The sequence below is a fragment of the Gallinula chloropus genome (genome assembly GCF_964237585.1).
Source record: "Gallinula chloropus genome assembly, chromosome: 2".
NCBI classification, from domain to species: Eukaryota; Metazoa; Chordata; class Aves; order Gruiformes; family Rallidae; genus Gallinula; species Gallinula chloropus.
In genome coordinates, this window is record NC_140086.1 from 27,626,594 (window position 1) to 27,649,149 (window position 22,556).

The window sequence follows — 22,556 nt, forward strand, 5'->3', positions numbered from 1 at the left end:
CATTCCCCTCCATGGTAATAAGTGTTGCCTAACCAGGGACTGTACCTGAAGGTAGCCAATAGGATGTGAAAACACGCTATTAATGAGAGAAAGACAAATTCTGACTGCAGTTTACTTGGCTAACTGAATGATAAATATTCTGAGAGGATGTTTTCTGATGTGGAACTCAGAGGGTACTCAGTTTTTGTGAAACTCTTCTTCATCTATGATCTTTTAATAATTATCTTACATCTTTTAAATACTTAGAAGAATCAAACCTACTACTCACCGTAATGGAAGGAGATACAGTATATGTCCAATTAAACTAATGAAATAGAAAGAACTGTCATTAAGAGACAGCTTGAAGCAATCAAATATACCAGAAGAATTAAGTGCAGTTAAGAAAAACATTATATTGCAATATTTCTTTCAGTTGGCTTACAGTACTAAGTATTAATCATTGCATGCTGCGGTGTGTACCACTGCTGCTCTTCATGCTTGTCAGTGGCTCAAAGTCCAGATGAAGAGATGTGAAAAATGGTGTCCCTCAGGGGTCCGATCTGGGACCAATATTATTTAATATCTTCACCAATGACATAGATGTTGAGGCTGAATGCACCCTCAGCAAGTTTGCGGATGACACCAAGCTGAGCGGTGCAGTTGACACACCAGAAGGATGGGATGTTATCCAGAGGGACTTGGACAAGCTGGAGAAGTGGTCCCATGTGAACCTCATGAGGTTCAGTAAGGACAAGTGCCAGGTCTTGCACCTGGGTCGGGGCAATCCTCATCATCAGTACAGGTTGGGAGATGAAGTGACAGAGGGCAGCCCTGAGGAGAAGGACTTGGTGGATGAGAAGCTTGACATGAGCCAACACTGTGTACTCACAGCCCAGGCCAATCATTTCCTGAGCTGTATCAAAACGAGCGTAGCCAGCAGGTCAAGGGAGGGGATTCTGCCCCTATTCTCTAGTCTCTCATGAGACCCCAATTAGAGTACTGTGTCCAGTTCTGGGGTCCCCAAGATAAGAAGGACATGGAACTGTTGGAATGGGTCCAGAGGAGAGCCACAAAAATGATTAGAGGGCTGGAGCACCTCCTCTATGAAGACAAGCTGAGAGAGTTGTGGTTGTTCAACCTGGATAAGTGAAGGCTCTGGGGAGACCTTATAGCAGTCTTCCAAGTACCTGAAGGGGGCCTACAAGGAAGCTGGAAAGGGACTTTTTAGAAGGGCTGGTCATGATAGGATGAGGGGGAATGGTTTTAAATTGGAAGGGGTTAGATTTAGATTGGATATTAGCAAGAAATTCTTCACTACAAGGGTGGTGAGACACTGGAACAGGCTTTCCAGAGAAGCTGTTGCTGCCCCCTCCCTGGGAGTTTCAAAGCCAGGTTGGATGGGGCCTTGAGCAGTCTTGTCTAGTGAGAGGTGTCCTTGCCTATGGCAGGGAGGTTGAAACTTGGTGACCTTTAAGATCCCTTCCAACCCTAACCATTCCATGATTCTATAATTCTATGATTCAATGTCTTGAACTTAATTTCTCTGCCTTTAGTGTTTTTTGTAATCTTCATCCTCAACAGATTTCTATTTGTTTACAAGGAGTAATAAACTGAATAAATCCTTTCTGTTATGGGTTTTAATTTCCAGTGGAATCTATATTTTGTCTACTTTAAAACATCAAGATGGCAGATGGCTATGGTATTTTAGACTGCTGGTCACCTGAAAAAAACTTGGTGATGAAGGCAAGGAACAAATGAACTGGACTCAAAGCCACTTCATGAACATAATCAGGATAAACTGAGCAATACCTGCTTTAAGTTATTCCTTGGCAGCAGCTATTCATTACATTAATCCCACAAAAGGTGCATTTGTAAAAAGTGCAAACAAGACTAGATTCTGTGCAAACTGTTAATCAATTCTAATCATGTGCAAAAAGTGGTGCCAGCCAATTTAACACAGATTTTGAGGTAAAAAGCAAACAAAATAATCTTAAACTTCATTTTTGCTCAAACAGAATGTTAGTTGTGGAACTCTTGTTGACATATGCTTGTCAAGCTTTTTATTTTTCACTTATTTTGTTTTACAATATAGTAATTTAGTGTTTATGAGCTGGCTAGTTATAAGTGGCAGGGTGAATGGGATAGCATGGGTTGGCACTTAGAACAGTGGGCACCTCCAGTGTTTTGGAACTTTGCCCCTGGACAAATGCAGCATTCTGTAAAACTAGTAAAATATAGTATGCTGTCACCTCGGCAATTTCAGAGGGATGCGAAGCACTGCAAGGCGCTGAGGCCTGGGCCATACCTGTCAAGCCCTGTGGTTTTGGGGAAGAAAGGAAGGAAATGGAATGAGAACAATGAAATACAGGTGATGGAAAGATGAGATGACACAGAGGAATAGATTAAGGGACAATCTTTAATATTAGTTTAAACAATTTCCTACTGTGCTGACAGTCCTTCTTGGTTATTTTGATGTTCCCTTTACTCCAGATTTCAATTTCTCATTTTGCTGTTCATAAATGCTTTCTATTGGCTGTACAAAGGTCCTACCCAAGTTGATCAAAGAGGCTGCTGTTGTGTTACAGGTATTGGATTTGTGCTTTAGATATAAAATTATATAGGGCCAAGCTCCAGTCTTACTCACTGGATCAAAGTTTCGTCTTATAAGTACCATTAAAAACCAGTTTCAGTTTACTTTTTTTTTTTTTAAATAGAATATTTTGCATCATTTCCTCTTGAAGTTAAGATACATGACCTAATAAATATAATTAATATAACCTAAGGAAAAGGTTAGATATGAAGCTATTTGTTACTGGAGGTCTGATTGCTTTTACCAGAAGTATGGTTTGAGACAGCTCACAGGGTGGCCTCCACTTGCGTGAAAGAAGAATCAGTAACCTGAGCACTTAGTGCTCCCAAGGAAGCATCTCTGCCAGGCTCAGATGCTCTCAGTGATTCCCAATTCCCACCATTCTGTTGATGTGCTAATGAAAATACATCTGAACTTTAGCTGTTACTGAAGTAAGTCAAGAGCACATCCAGACCACCATCAGCTCTGTGATAGACTAACACGTTAGGTGAGGGTCAAGCCAACAGCCTCTGTAATCATGGAGCGGGAAGCATGTCCCATCCTGAAATCCCCTGGGCACAGTCACTTGGCCACCAGCAATCTGTGGTTAGACAGTTGCTCCTTGTAAGACTTGTGTTCCAGACCTTTCACCAGCTTCGTTGCCCTTCTCTGCACAGGGTTCAGGGCCTTGATATCTTGTAGTGAGAGACTCAAAACTGAACACAGCATTTGAGGTGTGGCCTCACCAGAGCTGAGTACAGGGGGATGATCACCTCCCTAGTCCTGCTGGCTGTGCTACTCTTGATACAAGCTAGGATGCTGTTGGCTGCCTTGGCCACCTGGGCACACTGCTGGCTCATGTTCAGGCAAGTGTCAAACAGCAACCCCGGATCCTTTTCCTCTGTGCAGCTCTTCATCCACCCTGCCCCGATCCTGTAGTGTTGCCTGGGGTTGTTATGACCAAAGTTCAGGACCATGCACTTTGCCACGTTGAACTTCATCCCACTGGCGTCTGCCTATCGATTCAACCTGTCCAGATCCCTCTGGAGAGCCTTCCTACCCTCTGGCAGATTGACACTCTCCACCAACTTGGTGTCATCTGCAAACTTACTGAGGGTGCACTCAATTCCCTTATCCAAATCATGTCAGGCATCCTAGAAATCTAGTCTATTTTTATCTATCTATCTACATCATTACACAAAGGCAGGTTTTATTTTCTGTGCTGCGGGTTGCAGACTTTCTCTTCATTGTATTTATATGTAACTGCAATGTGCATACAGCATGTAATAAAAATGCAGCTTGCTGAAAATATTATGTTTATTTGGGTAATAAAAAAGTTAAGATTAATTATTTTTAAAGACATGCTTATGTGTTTTGCTGTAAAAGATGACAGGAAAAAAAGCTTAAAGAAACAAGCCTTCCAATGCTTGCTGTAAAGGCTTGCCGAGTCTTTAATTTTTTATGTTTCCTGTATATAAGATGAAGAAGAAACAAGATAAGCAGAGCTATCCCAGCTTGTACTTTGATCAGGAAAATACCAACCTGGCAGGTACAAGAAAAGCAACTGTCACCAATGTTTAATCTGTCCTAACCACTCCTGTGTATGTTACTCATAAAGATTCTCCATCCTGAGGAAAGAAATGATCAAATGTCAGATGCCACAAATCCCTCTAAAACCCATCAGATACGTTTCCCTTCCTTTTGTAAGGGTAACTAAACCAGAAGAGACCAGCACCAAAATAAAAGGCCTGTAGCCTTGTCCCCCTGCATTCTCTGGTGAGATTTTTTGTATTAAAAATAAGTTGATTGCCAATGCAATTCAGTCTTTTCCCTGATGAAATACGTTTCTTTCTATATCTATTTCTCTGCATTGTTAGCTTAGCATCTTCCTGTAAAACAAAGAGCTGAACCACTCCTACACCAACGAGTGTCTTCCCATCTCATACGCTGCCCTGTAACTGCTAGTCTTAGTAAAATGTTTGAAATTGGGATTTTGCTCCACTCACACTCATCATACAGAACTGAGACCCAGGAAAACCCCTACTTGTCTGAAGGAGATGACTAGAAGGATAAGGTGCTATTTAATTTGTTTGGGCTGGAGGGACCTGGCCCTAGAAAAGAAGCCTGGTTTCAAACTTTCTTGCTGAAAGACAGTCTCATTTTGTCCCCTAAATGACTTGATATTTTCATTTTCAGATAGCACAGGGCTGGAAGACTAGGAAAAAGCTGAGTTCAGGTAAGCTGGGCTTTCAAACCACAGAGGGCAATAAAGCACAGAGAAATCGTGTTGCAATTTCCTTGCAGGAATCAGTTATCTGCTGATCTGTTGGGTTAAAAACTGGTGGAAATGTTTTGGAATGATGGGGACAAATTGGTCAATCTAGGTTTAAATCCAGGAGTCCATAGCCAAGCCAAATTCCAGTTGCTCTTGGTGAGAGATCTTTCTGACTAGAGGCTGAACAGGCTGGGAACAAAACCTAAGGTGCTGCTCTTATCTGCATGTGATTGTCACTGAGGGTGAATTAAAAAAACCCAAGACAACATGAAGTCATACCTACTTCATGTGCAAAAGCTACTTGGTGCTCACCTGTGTCCTAGGTATATGGATATGAGTCCAATAATGCCGCACACTTTGGTGTTATGAAACTTAGTTTACTCCATGTCAAAATGTGAAGGAAAGTGTATTAAATGCTACATGTTAGGTGGGGTAAATTTCTGTTTATACCTAGAATAACTTGGGTTTATAGATTAGAGTTTTAGGGAGGGGGTTTAGGCATGTTGATCCACTGCTCAGCTTCTTTTTGAAGACTGACACATCTTCTTTCTCTGGGGTTTCCTTGGAAACTGAAGCTGAACAGTTTTTCTAGAGCTCCAACTCAGCAGCTGCTTCTCGTGCAATGTACCTACTGTGTACAGGCAACACAAATTGGTAGGAAGGCCGGATTTCCTATAGGAAGGACTGAGTGATGACTCAGTCTGACTCTGAATTGCACAAATAAAATGCACAAGTTGCTCCTTTCCCCCCACCCCGCCCCCAGATAGTTAAGCCTGAATGAGCTGCCTTCCTGAAGTGGCATGCACTGTGGGAAAGTTTAGCAGAGACTTAGAGGCACTGTGCGTGCTCAAATCCACAAAAAGAGTGGACAGGAAGCTTACGGGAAGCTTGAGGACTGGGACTGCAATCAGCTCCGTGTTCTCTAGAGTGGAGTTCAGGTGCAGTCTCGGAAGTCTTTACTTTTGGTTTTTAATAGGAAAATTTGATTCTTGCAAATTTGACTCTGGTTATTGGAAACAACCACTGTAGATACATCATACCTTTGTAGCTTTTTATTTATCCAGGTTATCTCAGTATGCTAACTAGCTTTTAATGTAGTAAAATGCGGTACCCCAGCACTGATTTTAGGTGAGTATATTCCATATTCTAGACTTCAGTAAAGCTTGGGCTATTTTAGATGAAAATTTTATTATTTCCACTCCAGGATTTATCAGGTAGTCAGGTCACATAACTTCTCTGTTTCCTGAGAACTGAGTTCCTGTTGCTGGAAATCACAAGTTTAAATCAAGACTTTAATTTCCATATGAAGCCATAGTTTCTGGACATATCCTTGGCATATCTATTTTAGAATATTTGAGGACACTTTTTTTGTTCCACTGTGTTCACACAGTGGGTCTGCTAATTGGAATAAAAGTATTTTTTCTAGCATAAGCCCTGCTCTAGTTCTGCCACCTCTAATGAATAGTCATATGGGATATTCCCAGAAGAGAGAAACCCCATTAAATTAATCTTCAATCAGGAAAATAAATTTCAAAGAAATTGTGGGTTGGTTTGTTTGCTTGTTTTTTTTTTTTTAAAGGGATTCTTCAAGCAGACAAGGGAAACACTTATTAATATTCCAGATTTTCTTTTCCATTTTATAATCAGGCCAATGCTTACTTCTTATGTCTCTGATTAGTCTACTGGGACTTCTCAGTAATTACCTTCTAAAGTAATTCTTAAATGCTGTGTTTATTTACTTCCAGTAGTTATCAGATGACATGTCCTGCCCTTTAGCAGTAGTTCATACACATTATACATAGCTAGAATAAACCCATCTGTTGCATTTAAGTGTCCGGCCCAATGAGGGAGTGAGTCAGCACACATTCACTTCATTAGGAGTGGAAGATGCACAGCATGAGAAGAGAGACATTTAGCTTACTGGCTCAAGCTCTAAATAAATAAGCTACCCTCTCAGGTTTTATTTTGGCAGTTTATGTAAAATGTGTCTGAGTACTGCGCTCTTGCAAACACCTGAATGTCAAAGGTAACAGCTTCACTGGGAAGTGCAGCTTTCTCCCCATTGATCCCTCCATTGACTGACTGAAAAAAATGAAGGTGTTTTTCCCCCAGGGAATCTCACTAAATAATTTTGGTGGAATTTTCTGTTGCTGATGGCTTGTCTTCCAGTGAAGAGCCTTATGGTGTGGGTTTGGAGGATCTAGGTTCACTTCCTTTCCCAGTTTGGGCTTTCCCTTACCTTTTGAAGCTGTTCCACCTTGCAGAGAGTATTTAACTGTTGAGCCAGGAAAAATGAGCGTATCACCTAATGACTTGATGTGCTTTTGACAGGACATTGAACTCAGATTTGACATGAACAGGCAGGTCTGAACATACAAGTAGGGATGACAACAATGAATTGAGTGCCAGATGGATTAGCTTTACAGCTTTGACATTCAACGATTTTGAGAAGTCTTCTCCTACTGAAAATTTGCTACAAACATATATATATTTTTCAGCAATTATTAATTTTATCTAGATAAGAAAAACACTGGATATATGTTCAAATAAACAGAATATATATTTTTACTTACTTTCTTTGTTTTGTCCATTGCCTTCAGTATGGTTATGTTTAAGTCTTCCAAGACAGATAGAACATTTTCATACTCTCCTAAGTGCTGGGAAAAATATTCTAAAAGAAAGAAGAAAAAATGTCGTCACATATTAATGAACTAATCCCCAATATTTCATTAATTTCATCAAGTCTAAATTCAGTTATGGTATTATTAACTATCTGAATATATAAGATGAACAAGAGTTACAATGAAAAGAATGGATTTGGTTTTAAATTTTGTATTATTTCCCCTCAGAATCATTCCTCAAGTAATTAAAAACACGGTGTTTCAAAAAATTTTCTTTCATTATATGAGTTGCCAAATAAAAAAAAATTAGAATATCAGTTTGAGAGTTGAAGCAATTATTTTCAAAATATCTACGTTTTCTTTCTAAACTGGATTTTCAGTTTAATAGTCTATAGTTAGTAGCAGGAAATGAAGTTTTCATGTGTATGTACCAAACCTGATTAAATGGATACAAAAATGAATAATTCTACTAAAACCCTTAGAGAAGATAAGATCAGGTGGGGGCTGTTTTGAGTTCTGGGTCAGCTAAGACCAGTGGTTTTCTCTCTGAGAAGCAAAGAGACAATGAGTTGGACAGATAAGCTTCTTGTCCCAGGTACTCTGATTATATTTTGAACAAATATGGTCCATGAAAAAATGTTTTAACAAAAATCATGGACATAATGTAAGTTGCAGGAAGTCCTTGTGTAACTGCTCAAAGCAAAGGGTATTTTAATGGAAAGGGCTGATGTAAAACCAGGGGGTGTAATTAAATCAGGAGTTGCAGCAAGAGGAGAAGGCAACCCTGGGAAATCATGATCCGAGTTCCCATTTATGGCAAAATAAAATAGAAGGAGGCACAGGAAGGAAGAAGCATGAGAAAAGATAGACAGACAGAAGCAGAGAAAGAAAAAGAAAGTTAAAGCTAGACACTGTGTTAGGCAAGGTATTTAAACATGAAATCACCTAGAAGAGCAGGAAAAACATCTAAATGGAAGCTGGGAAGAAGTAGGAGCTTTTTGAAACAATAACTAGCGATACTTTGAGGCTTTTAAGGGGCCAACACGAGTTTCTCAGGGGAGTCATGAAAGCATAAGGTTTCAGGAGCACTGCAATATAGGCTGGTATCACTGAGAGGCTGATTTAGAATGGAAGCATACTGTGAATTAGTATCTTGGAAGTGAAGCTTCATGTCTGAGGAGAACCGAGGTAACTCAAGAAGAGCTGTACAATCCCTAGCTTAAACATGAGTTGCATAAACTCAGTCCCAGATTCACAGAGGAGAAACAGCCTAGTGGCATCCTATGAAAGACTTCAAAGGCAGCTGAAGCACCCCATATTTAATCAAAACAGACAGTAAACAGAGCCAGTGCCAGACTGAGATCTTCCTCAGCCCTCTGGCCAGCCGGAGGGGGCTGGTGGAGTCAGGTGCTGAGCAAAGCTATAAGCCTCCATTGCAATATCAACAGCAGTAGACCTCTTGTGGAAGAAAAACCCCTGTCTTCCTTGGCCAGTTTTATATAATTTTGGCCAGATTCTGAACCAGCACAAGTTGTGACAGCCCAATTCACTTCATCTGAGTCTCCTGTTATATATTTATAAGCCACAGGCTGAGGTGCCATGGGTAGAGTCATCTTCGGTTCTTGGCCATGTGTACAGTCATCTTGTGGGTAAATAAGCTGGCATTCAACTGGACAGAATTTTCAGCTTTTATAGCTCTTCAACATGGTTGAACACCGGAAAAATCTAACACACTACTGTTTGTTGACATCTTCCTCTCAGAAATAGGTTGGTTTTGACAAGTACAACTGGTTTGTTTTGACATTTTGTGGGAGGACTTGCAGAAACTTTCTGTGATTGTTTTCGGCTGCAAGCAGAATTCCTAAATCAGGTGCTGTAAGATCAGCTGGAGAGCAAGCAGGGTTTTGGGAAAATGACAGCCCAGAATAGGGCACAGAAACGTGTAACTGGGCCAAATTCTACAACTTGCAGGAGTTTCTTGTGATGAAGGAAGATAGAACTTGTCAAACTGCTGTTTGCAGTGGCTCAAGTTGGAGGAGAGTAACGAATATTCCTCAAGTGGGGTACTAATATTACAATCTCTTTCAAAACTGACAAAGCACTCATGGCTCTGAAAGTGATGAACTAACTAGAAAAACAGCCTCAAAAGAAAGGGAAATAAAATATCTCTTTATATATATTTCTCTCTTTACATAAGAACAGATTTTGAAGCTCAGTTAGGAAAAATATTTTCAAAGTAATTTTCTGTATGTAACTGATGACAGCCTGAAAGATTATAAGCCATCTGCATTCTCCCAGGGGTTTTTTCAATAGAAATTATTTTCTGTTCGAGCTACAAAGAATAAACAGAAAAACAATCATATCTCATGGTATGTTCATTTGCACAGGGCTGCTGCAGGCACAGAAAAAAGGAACTTACCACAGAGCTCTTCGGTGTCAAGATTGCTGGAAAGATAAGAGGATAGAAGGTCAGTGAGCTTAGTAATGTTTCTTGTTGGATAGTTAAATAGTAGGACACAATATTAGCCTGAGTAGGATATGATCCCTCCCTGCTCATGCTGGAGCAGGAGATGTGAGGGCCTATCCCTTGGTGGCCTTTCTCTGCTGCCTTAGGCTTGTCCTAAGCTAAACACTGTTTCTGGCTGCATGCACAGACTCCTTTCCTGATAATGTTCCCACTGGTACCTTCCTATTCACTGTCAGCCCTCTTTGAAGTTCCTCATCTAGCCTTTGGGCATCATGATGCAGTTATGATCTTCAGGCTTTGAGCTGTTGATCTTAGTGCTGGCAGAAATCCATCTAAACACCAGAAATTTGAGGGTTTTTTCCACACCTTTCAGCCTGTCCTCCTCTTCTGTGGCCGCCATGCTGGACAGTATGGCTTGGACAGCTTGGCCCTCCATGCTAACTGAGGGAAAACCCAACAGATTTGTCCTGTTTCTAGTCTTCACTGGGCAGTAGTGCACTACAGGAGAGACAGTACAGCAGGAGAGTAACAGCAGATATAACCCACCAGCACACACAGTTTCTAAGTCTCTCTGGCCATAAAAAAACTGTTTCACCAGTACTAACTACAGCAAAATTAGTGATGCAAAACCCCCCATCTGCATTGACATATTCCCATAAAAATACATAAGTGAATGCTAGTATTCCATGCAATTCAAAACTGTTCATTTCGAACCGATTTAATCTTGGCCAGTTCTTAAAAATAATATTTTCTGGGGCTTCTATAGTCAAAAGACAAACCGTTTGACCTACAGCTCAATTCTGAATGTTAACATATTGACTTTCTTCCAAGGAGGACAAGAAACTGATTATTAAAGAAACTTAAAAACATCAATGTCCTTTTTGAATCTTGCTGAGGGGTGAATATTGAATGGATGATTGCACTTTGGATTTTTTCACTTATCTTTTTAATAGGCTTTTTTAATTGACCTTTTAATAAAATGATGACACAGTATTATCTTAAAGTCACTTTCACCAATGCTAACTTCCATACATCTGGCTTTTACTTCATGAGAGAGAGAAACAGACACAAGTCTCATCATCCTGAGTTGTCACAAACTTGCATACTTAGGGCTATAAAAATTTTTAAAGTTTTTAATTGATGTCTAAATGAGATTTTCCCACAATTTTTATTAATGAAAGATGACTTAATCTGCATTTGGATGGGCCAAGTTTGATGGCTGCAAATGGGTCTTGCATCTGATTTTTTCAATTAAAGTGGTGGCAGGTATAATTAAATGCGTAGTAAGAACTGGTGCTGAAGCTGAGAAACTTAACTCTTAGGTTAATAGATGTTCAGTCCTTGGATGCAAAGTGTAACTCCAAAAGATGGAAAGTTGCCTAACTCAAAAAAGCAGTGAGAGGATAAGATGATGTTAAATGGCAGGAGTTTGCTGCTATGATGCCTGCTCTTCATTCATTGTGTATGCCTTCTTTTGCCCCTTCACACAATCTGCCCTACTGTCTTCGCTGCATTTCTTAATATACAGCTTGATAACTGTGCTCAAAACAGCCTTTCACATTGTTAGCCAGTCAAATTCATGCTCTATTTTTAAAATTTCATGCTAAAATCCATTCTGTTCCTTGTTCTTCTGCAGTATCCTCAGCAGTGTGGTAGCATATTAAGGGAGTGGCTCCGAGACTTTCCGCGTTGCTGCCATCAGAACATCGCTGTTAGTTCTATTGATCGAAGCAATGCAGCTGCAAATGGACTATGAGTAAAAATGGAAAAGTGTTTGGGCGCTGAATTCATTTTCAGTTAGCAATGGGCACCTGAATAACGAGATAATTACTGTCCAAAGTGATTTGTGCAGCAGCTTTCAGGACACCTGTGGCAGAGAATAGAAATGACATAAAGAGCGTGGATTTCAGTCTAGCATATTTGCAGTACTTCCCCCTCTATTATAAATACTCTCTGAGGCTCCATTGTTCCTGGCATCCCATTTGAAGGGGATGTTGTTCTAGGCAGAGAAACTATAATTTTGTGTCACTGATTATTTCATTCTCTCAGAAATAATAACAGGCTGCTTAAAACACGGTCATGAACAAACCTAGAAATTCTTTTTCTGTATACAAACAATTTTGAGCTCCCTGCAGGATGCTACAGAAGCAATTAAAGAAGTTTGGAATATATTTAATAGTGTGGGAGTGGGATGACACTAGAGAGCTGCTTCTGCAGCTCCATGCTTAGGTTTATAGCGGCACCTGTTCATCGTCGCAGTGGGTACATATGCCAAGGATGCTTCTGCTTAGACCTATAATCTGGCAATGCCAAGCATGTTATTTGCAGTATTTGCTGGATGACTCACATGCAGGCACCAGCCCTCCACTCCCGATAAGCACACACAAAGCATAAGGTGTTGCCAAATGCATTTCCCGTCATATCCGTTTTTTGAACTTCTGTTCTCAGTTTGCCTTCTGCCTACTAAATGCAGTCCTTTTACATGTCTGACTTTGTGTCTAAAATGTTCCCTACCTAACACCATGAGCTATTTTTAAAGAACTATTGCAGATATTCCACTGAGCAGTCCTGAATCCCGCAAAGTTGATCATACCTGTTGGTCAGCGACAGAAACATACGCAAATTCACTTGTATCAACTGTGGTAAAAGTGACTATTTGTGGTACCTCTGGAAGTGGCCCAAGATGTAGGACTGCAAAACATCTGTGGTCATGATCTTGTTCTGCCCACCACAGTCAGCTGTGGACTGGGGCCAGCCAGGGAGGAGGGAAGGTTGAAGCTATTCCACCCATCCACGGCCCCGTCTGCTGACCTGACATGTACCATTCTCTGAGATGACAAGCACCTCTAGGCAGAAAGTATCAGCAGAAGATATGTATATTTTCCCTGGACTGCAAGAAAAGGTGATATCTCTTCAGTACAGAAATTAGACAAAGTATGGACCATGGCATCTAAAGTAGTTCCATTATTGGATTCTTCTATATAATACGAAAGACTTTATAAACTAAATTTAGGAAATACATTGCCATGACTATCACTGCTGCAGAAAGATAATGCTTTCTTCTTCAGATCTCCCCTCATTCTCAGAAATGAGAAAGATTTATTTCAGAGGCTTGAACCAATTCTTTTTTAGGTCCCATTTGCATATGTCTGCTAAATTTGGTTTTAGGAAGGAAAGTTTGAGGCTAGTATCTCTTATGTATAAGTAGAAGCATATAATTTATGACTGAAAGGAGTTACATGTTACTTAAACTGTGCAAGGGTAATTGAACAGTCATCCATAGATAAACTCAGCCAAAAGGCTGTAAGCCCTTTGCAACAAGAAAGCCCACGTATCATCCCACTTCAACCCAGGAACATGAGGTAATTATTCTAACAGTATAGAGAGTGCTGTACAAAGGACATGGTGTTGGGACAAGCCCAGGCTTTGGGCTCTGGCCACAGAAAAGGAAGAGGAAGAAGAAGGGGCAAAAGTGGCACAGAGGTCCCAGGCTGGTCCCTAGGAATCCAAGCTTCCTGCTGCCCAAGGACACTACTGCTCTTCAACCCCAGGGCTAGCTGGACTGTGCATCCTCAAGCCTTTCAAATGTAGCATATGGTTTGGCTTTCTGGACTTTGACAGTAGGGTCATGGCTGTTTTAGTGTCCCACATTTTGCTGCACTAAATAATTGCCTAGTTTGCTTATGCTTAGCTTCAGGCCAACTGATAACTTCAGAACCATTGCTTACGGTTCTGCATGTGGCAGCACTACAGGAGAGAATAAAGGAGTTTGTGCTGAGTAACAACTCATCTGAAAAAAACCCCAGTGTAGGGCTTTGCATTGGGCAATGAGTCACAGGAGTGCAATTAACTGCCTAGCCACCTTATTCATCCTAGTTATCAGTGTCTGCGTTCCTAAAAGAGTCTTAGTAATGCTTTTAAAAGTTGCAGTGCAGGTTAAAATCTGTAGAGAATGTGCAAGGGCTACAGAGCTATGTTTTTTTTAAGTCTGAATCACACCAACCTAAGCAATGAGATGAGAGGCAGCATTGTGGTGGTTCTTTTGCCACAAGGAGTAAAGGTCAGAGCTTTCACCTTGTAGGACACGAGAATGTTTCAACTGGCTTTTGTATTGTTTTTTTAAAAAAAAAAAACTGAGATGAAATTTTTTATTGTTAAACATTTATTTTGGTTTATTAAACTCCTTGGAAACGTGCATGTTGATAGATACCAAAACTGCCAAGGTTCTCTGGGAAAGCCAGATCGTGGAAGTGAGTAGGCGCTCAAACTACACCTACCATTAAGCAATAAGCTCACTGTTAGGAAGCCAAAGCTGTCTTCTGAAGAAATGAACTGAAGCATTCTAGGTCAGCTCCATTTAGGTCACTGCAATTGAAGCCTCTCGTTACAATTTCATTTTCCCAGTGTGAGTGATTCTCATTTTTTCTGTGGAAAGCTGAATTTCTCATTAAGAGTAACTATTCATATGGAAAATTTCCAAGCAACTCTATTTGCAATTTGTCTGTCTGACCAGAGGATCTGTTAGCATCAGGGCTCTGTAAATTGTTCTCAGTGAACTTGCTTTTTTCAGTCATGAAATACTAAACCGTATAATCAGCTCATTCTGACCACTATATTGCCTTTTTCCCTGTATTTCTTTTCCAAACTGATTTCTATAGCTATTGTTTAGAAACGTCTGTGAGTTAATGCCAATAGCTGAAATAACATCTCTTAAATAGTAGCAAACACACCTTTCTGATGTCCCAGCTGTACCATGTGCCTGAATTTCTTATTTAATTAAAGAGATCTTGTTTTAAAAAATGGTCAAAAGCCAATGTATTGTTTCCCACCTGTGATTTTTTTGCATTCAGTAATTCCTTTCCAGAAAAAAACACTTTTCATTCATCTGCAGTTCACCTAATTAAAGAGCTTATCTGTGTCTCATGCTGTTTTAAATAAATCTTTTTTTTTCCTTAGAAGTCGATTTTTTTCTGTGCACTTGTATTGAACCATGATAAATCAGCACTAGCATGAGACTAAAATATGCCTTCCAGCTGAAACAAAAGAAAGCGATCCAAGTCATAGATAATTGCTATCCTTAGACTACTGTGAAACTACGGAGGATTTCTCATTATTATCTTCACAACCAGAGTCTTGAAGGAAGCACCATGATCCCATATAGGATGCATTTAATTTCAGTTTCAGTGCTCAGCACTCAGACTGAAAGCTAACAGAGTCAGATGGGTTCCCACAACTGCAAGGATAACACTAACCAAGCTCTTGCTCTCAAACATCAAACCGGCATCCTTTTAGAGCCTGCTATTAGGGCAGATGATATCAGCATTTCTCTTTTGACCCAAGGGAGAAACTTGGGCTATGTTAATGAAAGACTTGGCAGGTAGGAAGGAAGTGGGTTCACTTCAGGGCTCAGAATCCTAAATATAGATGTCAAGGTGTATATGGGGTGTGCAGGGAAAGGAGCCCCAGTGTTTTCAGTGGAGTTGGGGGGTTTCAGTGAACCAGCTGGCAGAAGCCTGAGTAACTGGATAACCCATGCATCCAGTGTTCTTTCAGGTGCTCTAGCCTTTCTTCCACCACCCATGTTCCAACTGCTTCTCCTCTGCCATCCTGTCCACCTTGTGCTCATGTTTCAGGTGGGAGTACCTTAAAGGCCTTATGCTTGGACAACAGTGCTGAAGCCTGGGTGAGCAGTATTACTATTTCTTAGCTAACATCATAGTCACAGACTAGAGGGAGATTTAGACATCCTGCTGATAACATACACACCCAAGAGTAGAAGTCTCACCATAGTACCACGTCTCGTCCCTACATGTGCAGTACATGCAGCATGACAGACTCTCAAATGACCAACCCAAGCTCAGACCTGCAGGCGTCCAAGACTTTCAGGTCCTCACCAAACTCCTGTCTGCCTTGTGCATTGTTTATCTTCTTTAGATTGTGCCACACACAAAGGCTTAATGGAATACCTGCCTTTGGTAGGTTGCTGCTGCCCCAGCTCTGCCTCAATACTTCTAGCATCCCTCTTACCCTGTAACCAGGGTCCTGGCTGAGGACTTCATTTTACGAATGGGAAAAGTGAGAAAAACAAATCTGATTCCCCACTGACTCATACGAGTCAGCAATCAGTGAATCATTTATTGCGCTCTCTCTCCAGCAGTGCTACAGACCGAATCCCCTCGAGATCCTCCGCATATCTCTTAGTTTGTAACTTTGCCAAATCTTCTTATTATCTTCTGACACTTTTTCCCTGAGGATGCCATTATGCAACAACTATTTCCATGAAAGTTATGAGTGGGGGGAAGGAAGAGAGGAGGATAAAAGGGTGGTTTACATTTACAACGCCTGCTAAAACTTATTCACTAAACTGTTAAGCGTGTCAAGGATTCTTGCTCCGCTGAAACACTGGCTTGTCAGAGTTGACATAAAAATTAACCAGGGGCAGATTTAACAAAGAAATAAGCTGCAAAAGCACTCACCCCATAAGCCACAAATTTCAAACCTTCCCTGCATATTTGTCTCCGTGTATAAAAAGACCTGTGCTGCTGATACTTGACTTTCAGTGCGGTTATTCAGGCAATAACACATGTAAACAAGACAGCTGTATTTCCAGCAATCTGCCTCCTCTGAAACTGAACTGTGCTGCCATATTGCCTTGCATGGAAGCTGTTTAGCATGCAGTAAAGATGTGAAGCCCAAGAAAACTACTAATTGCTTAGAGAATGCTAATCCCACAAGTTAGGGGTTTCTAAGCTGGGGTAAACTGCAAGTTTAAATAGTTTCTGCTAGAGTATTACAACTCCCAGGCAGCTGTACTGAACATCAGCACACACTGGATTTAGAAACTAGATGGGAGCTTGTAGTAATGTAGATACAAAGTAGGTAGTAGGAATGATGCTTATATTGTTAGCGCTTGCTGCGCTCTGCAAAACGGAATGCAGTGCTTACTTAAAATATAAAGTTTACAACAAAAATACCATTTTTTGTTCCTGATTATAAGCAAATATGGGAGGAAGAAGATTTTCAGATTTGGGTTTGGTGTATACATAATAATTTAGTGAACCAGAAGGGCCAAGAAATAAAATAGCAATGGAAATAGCACCAAAACCCCAATATTTTTCAAGCCGAAAATGAGCAAAAGCCAGTCACATTCAACACTACTTCTTCCTGTTTAATCTGTAAAATATTCTTGTCCTCCAATCTGCTCCTAAAATTAATGTTTAGGAGAATATGTTCAGAAACACAACGCTTAAGGTTGCAAGACAACTCGACTTTTTTTCAGCCTTAAACTTTGCAGATGCTGCTTTGTAAAAACCTGAAAATTTTGAAAACATGAAGTGTTTCTTGTAGCTACCATCACCAGCTCACTTGTCCTGACATTAGCTTTGAGCATCACTGATAAACTTCGCCTTAAGCTGTGTGTAGTGATTTACACTTGTGTCATGATAGTACAAAATGCTACTCAACCAAAATGAGTATTTCATGTCCACTTGATCAAGGAATTAATAACTAGGATGCTCCAAGACAGTGGAGCTTCAGAACCACTTCAGCTATTACCCAAAGACCATGCCACCCATGACCTGTATGTTGTCACCCTCCTCCTTGGCCTTGGGAACAACTTCTCATGCCTTTGCAGGACCTGCACTTGCCTCCAGCACCCTTCTCATTGCTCTCACCAGCCTTATATGGCCTCGCTGAGCACTGCAAAGCTTGGAGATGAGGTTAGGGAGTGGGGAGAGGAGTGAGAAACCACACTGGGCTTCCTTCACCCTCACAAAATTCCTATGAAAAGGTTAACTCGGTTTTTACGTAGAGTGCCAATGCACTGTAGGGTTTTTTGTGGGCCCAGGACAAGCACTGACAACCTCCCCAGCTGTGACACTACATATGTGTGACGTAAATGTCATGTCAAATATGCATACCTAACACAATGTGCGGACCTACCTTGCCCTCCTGATACCTTCAAGAGAGCTTAGTATGTTGCCCAGATGCTTACAGTATGCTTATTTTTGTGCTATCTGCAAACTACTTAAACCCTTATGAATAAGGAGGATGGATCATTGTACGACACAAGGTTGAGGCTTAATTCTTTAATAATCATTGCTCTTGATTCCTTGTCAATACTTTCTTCTATTCTCTTCCACGACTCCCCCTGCTCCCCCCACCCCTCCAAGGTCTTTAAATACAAGACACTGCTTTGCAGTAAATACAAGTGCTAAGTGCTAGGAAACAAAAACCTGGAGACCTGGCTGTAACTGTCCAGAACTCATTCTTTATACTATTTAATGGTAAATGATTGAGTAAGAATTGCCCAAAGGTTTCATGAGAACCTGGAAAGCACAAATAGAAATGACTTTCAGTGAAAGTCAAATGCCTAATTGGCTTTCAGCATCAATGTCAAATTATGACAAACAATACTGGAAACAGCATTTAAGGAAGAATCGTTAACTGCTACTCCCCTCAAGGTGGTCATCTTGTCTTAATAACACATCAAGAATGCTGGTTGTATGGCCTAATCAAAGCTGTCTGCTGTTTCTTTATATATCTTTTGAATCATGGGATCTCTGAATAATAAAAAAATGCTTATTTTACTGAAGAATATTAAAATTAATATAATGTATGACTTAATTCTTGGCATTATCTCCCTGCCTAGATTAACAAACAGGAGACTGACGTTCACTGGGTTGCTGCAATGGCCCATTGGTCCAGTATCCTCTTGTTTCTTTGTGGTCATAGAAGGCTTTAAAAAAACCCAATAAAACACATCTATGTGAAGCCCTTGTGAAGGGATAGGAGCTAGTTTGCACACAGGGGAATTTCTCTGTGTATTTAGTAGCTGTCTTTTAAATTAGTTTTTATATTGACTAATCATAGAATCACAGAATGCAATAGGTTGGAAGGGACATTTAGAGATCATCTAGTCCAACTCCCCTGCAGTAAGCAGGGACATCTTCACTAGATCATGTTGCTCAGAGCCCCATCAAGCCCGACCTTGAATATCTCGAGATGAGGCCTCCTCTAGGAAACCTGGTCCAGTGATCTACCACCCTCATATAGAATAATTTTTTCCTAATATCAAACCTAAATCTCCCCTTTTCGAGTGTGAAACCATTACCCCTCATCCTAGTGCTACTTGCTTTTGTGACCAGTTCTTCCCCAGCTTTCTTACAGACACCTCTCAGGTACTGGAAGGCCGCTAGAAGGTCCTGGCAAGAGCCTTCTCTTCTCCAGGCCGAACAAGCCCAACTCTCTCAGCCTGTCTTTATAGGAAAGGTTCTCCAGCCCTTTGATCATTTTTGTGGTCTTCCTAATGAACCTAATGGTTCAGTGGACAGAGGACGCCTCCAAAAATTTGTTTACACATTATCGATTGGATTGCAAGCTCTTAAAATACAATTCATGTTTTAAAACACTTTCAAGAAAGTGGCAATAATAAAAAAAAGGGAAATAATACTTCTTTTTGCATTCTTCTATTTTGTACCTGATGTATATTGATTTATATGTTTGTTTCAGGCTGTATCAGAAGGAATGGTTGGTTGAGTCACCAACCTGGATGTATTTAAAAGACGGGTAGATGAGGTGCTTGCGGATATGGTTTAGTAGAGGATGGATATGGTTGGACTCAATGATCTTTTCCAAGCTAGTGATTCTGTGATTCTGTGAAAAAGGAACAGAAGTTAAAACAATCAAGCAGTTTGTACAGTGTGTCTTTACTGGTATTTATTTACTGTTTAAAATGTAGATTTTGTGAAATAGAAAGAAAAAAAATAGTCAGTCTACATATAAGCACATTCAAAAATTGCAAAATATATGTCGAAATTATATACCAAAGAAAGATCCTTATCTAATTCAAATTTTTCTGTAAAAATAGTGATGTGCTCTGGATGAATAACCTGTACTTTAGCATCCAGAAAAATTGTAAATATAAATTCATCCTGGCATAATGAACTCCCATTCCACATATCTTTCTTAAACTTTATGCATGGGTAACTAATTCCTACTCATCTTTTCTCCTCGTAATTATGGTCATTGCAGCACCAATTGACTCTTCTTTCGCTTTGAAAAAAGGTAAGACCTGTCCGCACAAAATCTCAAGGTGTAGAGATCATAGACCGTTAGGCAGACACAACCTTAATTACTGGGAAATTGAACCCCTTATTATTTGCCCTGCTATCACATTGAGAATGGTAATTGCTCATTTTAGCAGCCTTCCTCAGCCTATCTGTTCCGTTCCAAATATTTTACATTAGCTTGGCTTGGTCTTTTTAAAAGTTAATAATCTTCTAAATCTCTCTTCAACAAGTCTGACATTAGGACCCATGTTTTTAATACCTGGTTAATTTATTTCCCTTAAAAGTGTTAAGCCAGAGTAAGTCTTTTATGCTTTTTTTTTTTTTTTTTTTTTTTGAAAGATTGCTGCAGCAGAGCTGAGAAGGGAATTCAGATTTCTTGAGTCTGTGGCCCATGGAAATCACCCCAAGGACATGTCTCATTTTTTATCTTCAGACTTTGAAGTACAAAGACTCCTGCACAGAAACAGTGAGACTTCGAATGCTGCCAGAGCTAAAAGGTTTAGTGCAGGTGGCAACAACCCAGAGTCTGCTCTTGTGACAAGCTGGACATGAAATGGGTGGGAAACCTTGAGATACCCCAAGAAATGATCTAGAGGATCATGAGGTGCTTCCCCAGCCATCTGTCCTAGGCATTTATGTGTAGGGTAAATCATTGCATAATCTTGATTCTTGCAAAATAGACCTGGGATAGGAAACTACAGTCTGCATTTGGTAAATAGTGAAGCAGAGCAGTGAAAAGAGAAATGATTTCCCCAGAGCTTGACAGAGTCTGTATTTTAACTGGGATAAGAGAGACAAAAAAATCTGTGCAAATCTTCTAGTAGATACACAACTCAATTGAATTTCTCACCCTCTCCTACTAAAAACAAGCCATAAATCACTTGGGAATTACAGGCACAAACCACGATTTTTGTTTCATTCCCTTGGGTAATTTGCAAGTGAAAACATCGCAAAATAGGTGTTTTGGGAATTGTTTGATAGGTATATAATTCTCCTAATGCTTCCATTGCAAAACTTCCCAAGGTTCAACGAACATTTTGCTGCTTCTCTTAGCCACCTGGTTAATTTGAGACATTTTACATAATCTGCCCTTTCCAGCAAATGCCAGTGAGTAACATTTTTGCCTCCTTATTACATCTGCTTCATGTGATTCTTGCTGTAAACCTATACTAGGAAGTATATATTGCTAACAAGTAATGTATAATGCACTGCCCAAACCCTTTCTCCGTCTGATATTTTGCATGCTACATCTCGTTGCTTGCCTGATGACAAGGTTTTCAAAAGCTTTCAAATGTCCTGAGGGAAACTCTTTAAAATGTATTTGTCTCTGTTAAAGAGAAAGATCAAGTGGAGTAGAATGCTTTTCAACAGCAACAGCAGACACTAAGCCTTTCATCAGTTGTGACATCATGAAAAAACATATTCTAAAAGCTTCTTGTTGCTGTTTAAAATTTAAACTTTAAACATGTGTGTAACAATGTTAACCAGTCAAAAGAAGGCACCCTTTCTTCCAGTTGGAATAGATAATTTAGTAGTCTTCCACCTGTTCAGTTCCCTGAAATACATGAAAATACCATCCTTCACTGTATATCTACTGATGGATGAAAAACTGGACATGAGCCAACAATGTGTGCTTGCAGCCCAGAAATCCAACTGCATCCCAGGTTTCATCACAAATAGTGTGTTCAGCAGATGGAGAGAGGTGATTCTTGTCCTCTTCTCTGCCCTGGAGAGACTCTACCTGGAATACTGTGTCCAGCTCTGGAGCCCTCAATGCAAGAAGGACATAGGCTTCTTGGGACAGGTCCAGAGGAGGGCCACAGGGATGATCAGAGCTGGAGCATCTCTCCTGTGAAATCAGACTGAGAGAGTTGGGCTTGTTCAACCTGGAGAAGGCTCTGGGGAGATGTTATAGTGGCCTTCCAGTACCTAAAGGGGCTACAGGAAAGATGGAGAGGGGGTCTTTACCAGGGAGTGTAGCAACAGGTTACCCAGAGAGATAGTGGAGGCCCCATCCCTGGAGACATTAAAGGTCAGGGTTAATGGGGCTCTGAGCAACATGATCTAGTGAAGATGTCCCTGATTACTGCAGGGGGGTTGGGTGAGATGGCCTTTAAAGGTCTGACTCGACACATTCTATGACGGCGTGATTCTATACATCTTCTCTGTGACTTTTGTGCCCTGCTTTTTGCCAGGCTTTTTCTGGACAGTGAGAATGATCTCTTTCAAGTGGCTACTGTACCAGTCATTACTTGGTCTCAGCTACTATCTGTAGCCTTCACAATGTTCATAATGTTATTCTCACTTTTATACATATTCTTCAGATCTAGGTATTATCTCATAAAGAGAAAAAGCTATAATAACAATAACAACAGCAATAATAAAGAAATCACAGATAAAAATATTTAAATTTTATTTAAAAAGCTTTACAAATAAAAAAGAAAGGCAAAACATATGGGGAACATCTCTCTCTTCTCAGAAATCTTACATAGTCATTGAGCATATTGCGCCCTGGCAAATGCATAGTAATATAAAACCAATCTCATGCACACATGTAGTAACATGAGGAAGTCCA

General features: G+C 40.3%; 1 protein-coding gene across 1 annotated transcript in view; it reads right to left on the bottom strand.

The window, feature by feature from the left end:
• NECAB1 (N-terminal EF-hand calcium binding protein 1) overlaps window positions 1–22,556 on the bottom strand; it is a gene marked incomplete at both ends in the record, with an annotated part of 65,190 nt that overhangs the window by 23,385 nt on the left and 19,249 nt on the right. The window contains 2 exons of the mRNA XM_084280448.1: window positions 7,397–7,494; window positions 9,864–9,889. Of these exons, the coding sequence (XP_084136574.1) occupies window positions 7,397–7,494; window positions 9,864–9,889 (124 nt within the window). The remainder of the gene's footprint in view (window positions 1–7,396; window positions 7,495–9,863; window positions 9,890–22,556) is intronic.